At 36.0% G+C, this 10,941-nt stretch overlaps 1 protein-coding gene across 1 annotated transcript; it reads left to right on the forward strand.

Annotated features, from left to right (window-relative positions):
• Nucleotides 1–5,455: 5,455 nt before the first annotated feature.
• On the forward strand, nt 5,456–7,454 carry sox32 (SRY-box transcription factor 32). The gene is made up of 2 exons (XM_030123927.1): nt 5,456–5,802; nt 6,802–7,454. Exons 1-2 carry the CDS (start codon nt 5,502–5,504, stop codon nt 7,452–7,454), a joined length of 954 nt encoding a protein of 317 aa, XP_029979787.1. The 5' UTR covers nt 5,456–5,501.
• Nucleotides 7,455–10,941: the final 3,487 nt, after the last annotated feature.

Genomic DNA, 10,941 nt, shown 5'->3' on the forward strand with positions numbered 1-10,941 from the left:
GCAACTGATTTAAAGCATGTTACTGCAGATCAGATTTATCAAGAACAGCAAAATTACAGTAACAGTATGAATTGCAGTGGATGGGATGGTGCATAAGTGTCCGCTGTGTTGGCTGATATGGAACTAAAACAACAAAATTCACGAATATACAAGAGAACAGCTGGAGAAGAACTGTCCACTGGAGTGACCACTATGCATGAAAGGGTTAAAGTGGATGAACAGTTATTTAATATTATGTAGGATTTTGGTCACCTGTTGCTGTTTGGGTCTTTATGGGTTAAAGTGGGATCACACATCTCAGGAGTGGTGATGATGATGATGATGATGATGATGATGATGATGATGATGATGATGATGGCTGAAGCTGCAGGGCGTCAATGCGCATGTGTTGTTATTCAGTATTTTTTATGATTAGTTAATTCCTGTTGGAATGGAATCACTTATCAGTTATCGTGATAGTAGCACGTGGTCTGTAACAAATCTAATACATTTTGATTTATTTGCAAATATAAAGAGATGAGTGCCATTTACATTATACAGGGTGTCCCATAAGTCTCCATACATAGGAAAAATAAACGTTTCTTGACATAAACCATTTTTATTTTTTTAATATGCTCTATATGACTGCCATTTTGTCGGGAACACATTTCAATGTGTGTCCTCCACTGCTGAAGAACTATAAAGAAGAAATATAAAGAAATACATGTTAGAACCATATATGTATGGAATGTATTATGTCTCCTATGTATGGAGACTTATGGGACACCCTGTATATTAGTGTTTTAATGGTCCTGTAGCAGCTATTTGTCATTAAAATTAAAACAACTTAAAGGTGACTGAACTTAAGACTATAATATAACTCAAATAACCACTAGATGCACCATGGGTTTGTGGTTTACGCAGTCAAAACACAATGTTCATATCACAGATGTAGTTCAAATGATTTATTTTTAAGATTTCTCAGGCAAACAACAACTAAGGCCTTTTGTGATGTCTGTCCTGCTCATCCTGTCTGATCTTCTGTGTGTCTGTGACTGGTAAAAAACCATAGGCCCACCCAGGTGCATGCTGGTCTATCCTTGTGCTCCCTATTTATACCCAGGTGCCCACAGTCTAAACCAATAAGAAAACACAAAACACAAAGGTGCTAAATACCAACGAATGAAAACAATAACCATAAAAATCAAAAAATATATTCTAAATATTAAGCAAACAAAAAATAAACTAATCAAAATAAATTAGCAAAAAATACTAAATTAGTTAAAAAAAAAAAAAAAAAAAAAAGGAAATGAACTTTAAACAAAAAACTAAACCGACAAATAGCTCCTACAGGTCCTATTATTACATTGGAATTTAACCCTTTCATACATACTGGTCACTCCAGTGGACAGTTCTTCTCCAGCTGTTCTCTTGTTTATTCATGGGTTTTGTTGTTTTAGTTCCATATCAGCCAACACAGTGGATGCTTATGCACCATCCCATAATACACTGACATTCATACCATTACTGTAACTTTATGTTCTTGATAAACCTGATCTGCAGTGACATGACTGAGTGTAAATCAATTGTTAGTTGTTATTAGACTGAAATTAATAGTTTTCTTAAACATTTTTTTTTAATGTTATCTCCATGAAGTGAGTTAGAATATGATAAAAGGTGAGAAAACATCAGATTAGCTGCATTAAAAATGCTTTTCTTTCATAGCTTTCACACAGTTTCACTTTCTGATATTGCGTTTAAATACATGTTTCTTTGCTTTAAAAATTAACCCTCTGGTATCCGGGTGTGCTTTTTAGGCACACTTTGCACTTCATGTTAAAAAACTTCATATTATTTTTCACAATTTAAATACGGTTAGAATTCAAAAGTTGTTCATTTGTACATGATCTGTAAAATTCTGGCCACCAACTAAAATTTGCACATTGCAAACAAAAGAAATTACAAGACTAGCATCTGTCTCCCAAGTGTGCCTAAAACACACTATTTCTTCCATTATAACCACTGTTTTTGATCCATAAGCCATTAAGGCATAAGTCATACTTTTACTGATATCTGAGCTTCATTTGAGAGGTGAGGGTCTAAATTAATTTATTAACGTTGTTAATGATGCTGTTAATCATTGACATATGCCAGGCTGCAAAAATCAAATAATATGTAATCCAATTTTTTAGTAGTATTTTGAAAACAAACAAACAAACATATTTTGTGTTTTTTGCATCAAAAAATGTAGTGATATCATGATGAAAAGAGATCGTTTAAAGGGTTAAAAAAAAAAAAAATCTAAAATGAATGATTATTTGGTAAGTATGATGATTAGAGCTGACCTTGATTTACAAAAATAAAATCAAATTAGAGCAGAAAAATAAATCAATATATAATATTTAATAGTTGGATTTATAGGTGTGCATTTTTGACACACTTGGTGACAGATGCTAGTATTTTTGAACATTTGACCTAGCGCCAAAAATAATCATGCAAATTAACCAATGTTGGAGTTAATCTTTGACATACGCCAGGATGGCAAAATCAAATAATATGTGATCCACTTTTTATGTAGTATATTAACCCTTTCAGCATACTGGTCACTACAGTGGACAGTTATTTTACATCTGTTCCCTTGTATATTCATGGGTTTTGTTGTTTTAGTTTCATATCAGACGACACACTGGACGCTCATGCACCATCCCATACACTGTAATTCATACCATTAATGTGTGTGACAGACTGCAGTGGGACGAATAAGAGTGAATGGTTGAATGTGAATGAATATTTTATATAGATGGAGTTATAGAAATGCATTTTTTACTGTTTTTTAATGTTTTAGTTTTTATTAAATCTGTTTTTTAATGAGAACATCAGCCTGTTCAGGGACTACAGGTGGAAATTAGCACTAGTGCTAGAACCTGGTACACTACATCTGTCCTTTTTAAGGTTAATGTGTATTTTGCATTGTCCTTGTCTAAATAAATAAATAAAATGGAAAAAGAAATAACTTTGCTGTTCTTGATAAACCTGATCTGCAGTAATATGTTTTAGTGTAAATCAATTGCTAATTGCTTTTAGACTGTAATTAACAGTTTTCTTAATCAAAAAGTTTATTTATTTATTTATTTATTTATTTATTTATTTATTTATTTATTTATTTTTTGCGTAGTAGCTCCATGAATTGAGTAACAACTAGTATTAGAGTATGATAAAATGTGATAAAATGGCATTAGTGGCTTTAAAAATGTTTTTATTCCATGGTTTTCACATAGTTTATCACTTTCTGATAACACGTTTTAAATACATGTTTCTTTGTTTCAAAAATCAAATGCATGGTGTCCAGCTGAGTGGACAGTTTTGTAACTCCACAAAAAATAGGTTCATTAAAAAAAATTCAATTGCATTGTTTTTTTCATGCCTAAAGAGGAAAAAAAGCACTCAAGAAAAAAATCTTGACTAAGGTCCTCATAATTCATGCATGAAAGGGTTTAAAAATATATATTTGTTTGTGTTTTTTTGCATCCAAAAAAATGGTTTGTTTACATTACAAACACGGCATTTAAAGGGTTAAAAATGTGACAATTATTGAGTATTTAGTATTTTTATTTAAAGCTCAAGTTGATGAAATAGAAAAAAGTGTAAAAGAATTCAAAACAAACTGTATGAAAAGTTTTTTTGACATTATTCCACAAGTGTGCCAAAAAGGCACACTTTTGGTGAAAGGTGTAAGGGCCTTGCTGGACCGGATACCAGAGGGTTAAACATATGGTGTCCAAATGAGTGGACATTTTTGTAACTCAATGAAAAATAGGTTAATTTAAAATAATAATAATAATAATAATAATAATAATAATAATAATAATAATAATAATAATAATAATAATAATAATGATAATAATAATAATAATAACAATAATAATAATAATAATTCAATCTCATTGTTTTTGTTTGTTTGTTTGTTTGTTTGTTTGTTTGTTTGTTTGTTTGTTTGTTTTTTTCATGCCTGAAGAGGAATAAAAACACTCAAGAAAAATATCTTGATAAGGTTCTCATAATTCATGCATGAAAGGGTTAATATCACGTCCAGTAATGCTTACCATTGTTCAATAAATACGGAAAAAAGCACCAAACACATAAAGTATTGGTTCAAATAAGTGTCACCCTCAGCCCCTCTGCAGTAGTTTCTATGAGTCTGCATGTCAGCTGGAGTTTTGACTGACTTCAATACACTTCTGCCTCTTTCATTATGCACCAGTCTTAGTGGGTTTCCTTTTGGGGATGTTAGTTTTTTTTATGTAAAGTAATGAAAGTAAAAAGAGTCTATTTTCGTATTTTTGACGTCCTAAATGTGAGCTCATCAGTCCTCTTTTGTACCCTCCTATCAGTTTGGTGTCGGGTAAATATTTGTAATCGTGCAATAAACGCGCCTTGATCATGTTTGTTCCATTCTTGTAAAATGCACTTTGATAGAGACAGTGGATGGCCGATAAGAGCTGAGAGCCCCAATGTAATTAGTAACTAACCCTGCCTCCTGGAAACTTTGATGTTCACTTATCAATACCCTGACTGTCTTTCAACACTTATTGATTAGATTCCATTTCTATCAATAATGGAGAACTTTGTGATTTCATTTTAATAATATAGTTTTTATTGGCAAAGGGAACGACTTTATTCTGGTTATTCATACAAAAACAAATGGAAAAGAAAGGTTCAGGAGGGCAATATTTATATTATATATTGGATGTTTATTATCATGAGGTGAGCGCACGAGACATAAAAAACTGCGGGATTTTTAACCCATAAAGACCCAAAACCATAGTGATCTAAACTGTGTAATACCTGTTGATCCACTCCTCCAATCCTATTAATACATGTGAATAATTGATATAAAATACAGTTTGTCTTCTTTTCATGGTCATCAGATTTGGACGTTCAGAGGCAACATCATCTTCTACAACATTGACTGACCAGTAATACTTGGTTTATGTTCAGTTAATGATAGATTTTACTGAATAAAGCACTTTTTTCTCAGTTTTCTGTGTTGTTGATACAATAACTTTCAATTTTAATCTGAGTTTCATTGATCATCTACATGATCAGTGAATTAAATATAAGAATTTATTTGATTTTCACTGAAAAATGATTAAATTCAGAGGTTAATATTATAATAAATGGTAATAAATTACTTAAGAAGAATTAAATAGAAAGAAAAAAAAACGCACTGGGTCTTTATGGGTTAATATACATGAGATGATTTTTTTTTTTTTTTTTTTGCATTGTTGTGAGAGTTATTACAGGCTGTCATCTGAAGTTGCGTGGGGTCGTTGATTGGGGGGTGGGTGTGGGGGGTCAGATGGGCCTATCACCGACTTGACAAAACACCTTGAATTCACACCTTTAATCCACTCCTCCTGCTCTCCTATTGGTGGAGGTGCCTCATATAGCCGTCACTCACTATCAGCAGGATTATGACAGCGGCCTCCACCAGGGTCCGAACCGGATCAGCACAGCCCACCATGCATTTCAGCCAAGACCCCGCTGATCTCCAGCTTTGCGCAAACATGTTCCATAGTGAAGACTCCGTGTGCGCAGAAGGGGAGCAGGTGACCGAGGTGCGCAGTCCGAGTTCAGGGCCTTCCAGTCCGCTGTCCGTGAACTCGGACTCCAGCTGCACCAGCCCTGAAGGGAAGTCCTCCTCAGCCCAGAAGAGGGTCAGGAGGCCCCTGAACGCATTCATCATCTGGACCAAAGAGGAGCGCAGGCGCCAGGCGCAGCTCAACCCGGACCTGGAGAACACGGATCTGAGCAAAATACTGGGTAAGTTAAAAAAAAAAAAAAAAAAAAGTTACATATATACCCAGTTGTTGCTCATATTGGATAAGAAATATATATCTGATCATCTGGAAAACAGGCTCTATTTTTACTTTCATTCATAAAGCCTTAACTATGTGGAACATATTGTAATCCAGTTTTTCTCCAACCCTGTCAATGAGCTTTTGTCCTGGTTAAAGAAAGGTTATAATAGATAGATAGATAGATAGATAGATAGATAGATAGATAGATAGATAGATAGATAGATAGATAGATAGATAGATAGATAGATAGATAGATAGATTTACTTTATTAATCCCCTAGGGGAACATCAAGATCCAAAATGCGGTCACCGCTCCACAAACACAGCCATACCACATCAACATACAATAAATAAATAAATCCAGAGTATAAGTAGCTGTGAATAACTTAAATTAAAAAGAGGTAGACTTAAAAGACAAGATATGTTTTCTACCTGTCACATAAAAACATAAAAGCATAAAAACATTAAATCAAAGAAACCCTCCCGAGGACAGAAATAATAATAATAATAATAATAATAATAATAATAATAATAATAATAATAATAATAATAATAAAGGGTGACACGGTGGTGCAGTGGTTAGCACTCGTGCCTCACAGCAAGAAGGTCCTGGGTTCGATTCCAATACCAGCTGACGAGGGTGGGACCTTTCTGTGTGGAGTTTGCATGTTCTCCCCGTGTCTGTGTGGGTTCTCTCCGGGTACTCCGGCTTCCCCCCACCATCCAAAGACATGCACTGATAAGATAATTGGTTAATCTAAATTGCCCATAGGTGTGAATGTGACAGTGATTGTTTATCTCTATGTCAGCCCTGCGATGAACTGGTGACTCGTCCAGGGTGTACCCCGCCTTCACCCTTAAGTAGCTGGGATAGGCTCCAAGCGACCCCCGTGACCCTAGTGAGGATAAAGCGGGTTCAGAAAATGAATGAATGAATAATAATAATATAATGTGTCCCTCAGGGAAAACCTGGAAGGCCTTGTCTCTGGCTGAGAAGCGTCCCTACATGCAGGAGGCTGAGCGTCTGAGGGTGCAGCACGCCATCGACTACCCCAACTACAAGTACAGGCCCCGCAGGAGGAAGCAGCTGAAGAAGAGCTCCAAGCCCCAGCCTGCAGAGACCCCGTCCCCCCACCCTTACGTCTGCGGACCCGGCTACAGCGTACCGTACAGCCTAGCCTATCTGCTCCAGAACCACCAGCACGCCTTCCCAAACACACCCCGTCCACCAAACAGGCTGGTCCACTTCACCCCTGTGCACAGCAGTTTCCCAAACACTGTTTTCCCAGACGCTGCAGACACTTTCTCACATAAGTCTGTCATGTGCTCCAGTCCACCTGCCTACCCCTCAGACCCCCAGGTGTACCAGCATGGACAGATACAGTATGGGGTCTCCAGCCCTGCAGGGCCTTATGTGGAGCAGGGGGACTCCAGGCTGTACGGGGGGTCGCTGTACCCTGCCGGCCCCACGCTGGATTTGTACATGGAGCAGATCCACCTGGATATGCTGTATGATCTGGACCGCAGTGAGTTCGAACAGTACCTGGGTCCATCTGCTGACATGTCTGAGTCTGTGGATGCCGTCAGCCACATGGCGGGACGCTCCCTCTCATAAAACTGTTACTGCTCTCTGAGAACAGTGTATTTATTAACAGTAAATTATGTTCAGTGTATTACACACAAGTGCAATCTAATGATGGCGGCTCACTTTGTAAATAGTGCATTTTGTTTCTGAAAATTTGTGTTCGAAAATGTCTTATAATGTCATATATGTGCCAATAAATACATGAAAATATTAAACTGTTGATGTTTATGTGCTTATTAATATGATTATAACAGTAAAACTACTGGACTAACAGACCGCTACACTTAAACCACACATTGTTTCAGTTGCAGATACACATTTGGCTCCAAATTATTTTAAATATATGTTGCTTTAAATGTTTTAGCTATACTACCCACCATTTGGCAGAAGCCTAACTGTTCATAGACCATTTTATCTCCATCTCACCGTCTTTTTTGGCAGAGGGAAATGGGGTGGGCGCCAGAGGCATAAACTTCCCAGCTTCCTGTTTCATTTTAAAGCATTTCACAAAGACGCTAAAAATATGCCCAAAACTTGACATATCTCCACACTCATTGGAGTTTGGCTGCCAAATGTTTATCCATTTAGGAAAATGTTTACTTCCCTGTCCCATATTTTGTGTGTGTGACCCTCAGGCCGGCTTCTCTCTGGGGTTTATATAAGACCTGAAACCCTTCACCCACTCAACACACGTCAGGTGGTGCAAAACAACCAGTATCCTTTGGAAATGAGTCTGCATATGGAAATGTTATGAGTCAGTAATGGAACTCAGATCTTAAAATGTTGGAAGGAAATAGAGGAGCAGAAAGGCAGAGGGAAGGATGACCTTCCTTGGGGGGCAAGAGCAGAAGAGCTGATTAGGAAAGTGAGGACCTGCTGCAACCCAACACCACCTGAATAAGCGGAAGAAATCTGACGTCAGTTCACTTCCCACGACAATATTTACCAGAGCGCCACAACCTTAAATGCAAAATGCAGAATAATAATTAAAAACACAACAATAGATAATAAAATAATGTTTTCTTAATCCACTTTATGACAGTTTTAATGTGTTTGTGCAACTTCAACTCAAACTTTTCCTTCAAGTTGTTGTTTTTGTCAAACTTTGGCCCCTCAGCAACAATTAACAACCAGCAACAGGAACTTCCTGAGGGAAAAACAACTGGATGATATCAGCGTTTCAGGTGAAAATATGATCAACAGTAAACAGTGATGGAAGTGAGTGGAAGCTGACACATCAGATAATAGTGATGCATGCTGATTCATTAAAGTCAAGATTTGTGCTTTAGAATCAGAATCAGAATCAGAGTCAGAATACTTTATTAACACCAGAGGGAAATTAGTGTGTGTTACAGTTGCAGCAGGAAAGAAATGAACAATACCACAAAAAGAAAAATATGTATGCATGCATGTATGTATGTATGTATGTATGTATGTGTGTATGTATGTATGTATGTGTGTGTATGTATGTATGTATGTATGTATGTATGTATGTATGTACGTGTGTGTGTGTGTATGTGTGTGTATGTATATATTTGTGCAACTATATATAAATATATATATATATATATATATATATATATATATATATATATATATATATATGTTTATTTATATATATAAATGTGCAAAAATATGTATAACTCTGGATATATACACCAAATATTCAAATTAAAACACTCCACTAACACACAATTAGAACAGCAAATTGTACAATATCAACTAGACCATATATTATCAATACAATAAATAAATTAATAAATGTGCAAAAATATTGTTGTATTAATAAAAGTGATGTGGGTATAATGTCGGGTTAAACCACAGATGTCAAACATGCGGCCCGGGGGCCAAATTCAGCCCACCAAAGGGTCCAATCCGGCCCGTGGGATGACTGTGCAAAGTGCAGAAGATATTAAAAGTCAAGGGTGTCAAACTCAAAAATAACAGCATAATAACCTAGAAATAATGACTCCAAATTTTCTTGTTGGTTTAATGTGAAAAAAAATAATATGACATTATGCCTATTATTAATGGTAGCACCATTTTTTTCTCTTTGATTTATTGCAAAGAACATAAAATTCTGATATCCTTTAATAATAAAACGTCAATAACCCGAACAAATATGAACAACCTGAAATGGCTAAAGAAAAAATAAGTGCAATTTTAACAATATTCTGTCTGTTTTGTGTCTTGGTAGATGCATGTATAAATATTGATTAAATTTTTCTAATCATTTCTTCTTATTTTTCTTCAGAAATTTCAATTTTTTCAGGCTATTCACATCTTTTTTGTTTGGATAGTTTGTATAATGTAAAGGATTTTATAATTTAATGTTATTTTTTGTTTATAAAAAATTTGGAGTTGTCATTTCTAGGCTATTACGCTATTATTTGACTGGTCCGGCCCACTGGAGGTCAAACTGGGCTGAATGTGGCCCCTGATAGAAAATGAGTTTGACACCCCTGAGTTTGTTTATTTATTTATTTAATAGGGACAGTGCATATTAATGAACATCTACAACAATTGCAGCTGTAAATATGCCGGATTGTAGCAGCAGTGCTAATTTCCATCTGTAGTCCCTAGGCAGGTGACAGAAAAGACAGTTGACAAAAAGGCAAAATATCGTAAAAGACATCATAAAAAGACAGTAGACAGAAATGCAAAACATCATAACACACAGAACAACACAGTGAGGATGATCTACTGATGGTCACACAGTTCAACAGTCAGATGGTCAAAGGCAGGAATGGTTTCCTGTGCATTTGGGTGGAATCAGTTTATTACTGAACGTACTCCTGTGGCTGACCAGCACGTCAGACTTTTGAAAATAAACTTAAAACAGCTCATGTATGTTAAAAATGAGAGGATTATTTCTGTTATTGTGATTTGATTACACATTGAAAACCTTCCTTTCCTTCTTCCTAAACAGTTTTTCCAGCTCCAACAGAAACACAAACTGCTCATAGATTAATGTGTTTATTGTGCGCATTTTTAATCATCTATAAAACATTGACATAATCTTTTCCCACAGTTATTTCTGATCCATTTTTCCATTTTTTCATGGATCATAAATGTGCTCACTGAGGAAGGTTGGAGCTTATCGACAGCAAAGAATTCATGGAATCTCAATATGTCAAACATCCTGAAATTCAGAAGAGACATTCCTCAGCCACTAAATATTCTCCATGTTAGAGATTAAAATGTGTATACACGCCAGCTCTGCAATGACACACAAAATTCCTGGAGTTTATATTAAACCACACTAAAAATAGACTGGGGTTGACTTACTTGTGCATTCTTGAGATTTTGTGAGCCATAATTAGATTTGTCTTGTCGTACCTCCACCATGAGGGTCCTCTATGATTTCCTGTCCTGAGAGCGGTTTGGGTACATTTGGGCTGCTGTCTACAGATAATGCTCATCCGAGTATTATCCTGCAGGGATGTCTGCCCTGTCTGCAGAAGCGGAGGAAGCTCAAACAGGAAAAGCCCTGAAGTGAGATACTCGACAGTTTCTT

This window comes from Sphaeramia orbicularis, chromosome 20, assembly GCF_902148855.1.
Source record: "Sphaeramia orbicularis chromosome 20, fSphaOr1.1, whole genome shotgun sequence".
Lineage (NCBI taxonomy): Eukaryota > Metazoa > Chordata > Actinopteri > Kurtiformes > Apogonidae > Sphaeramia > Sphaeramia orbicularis.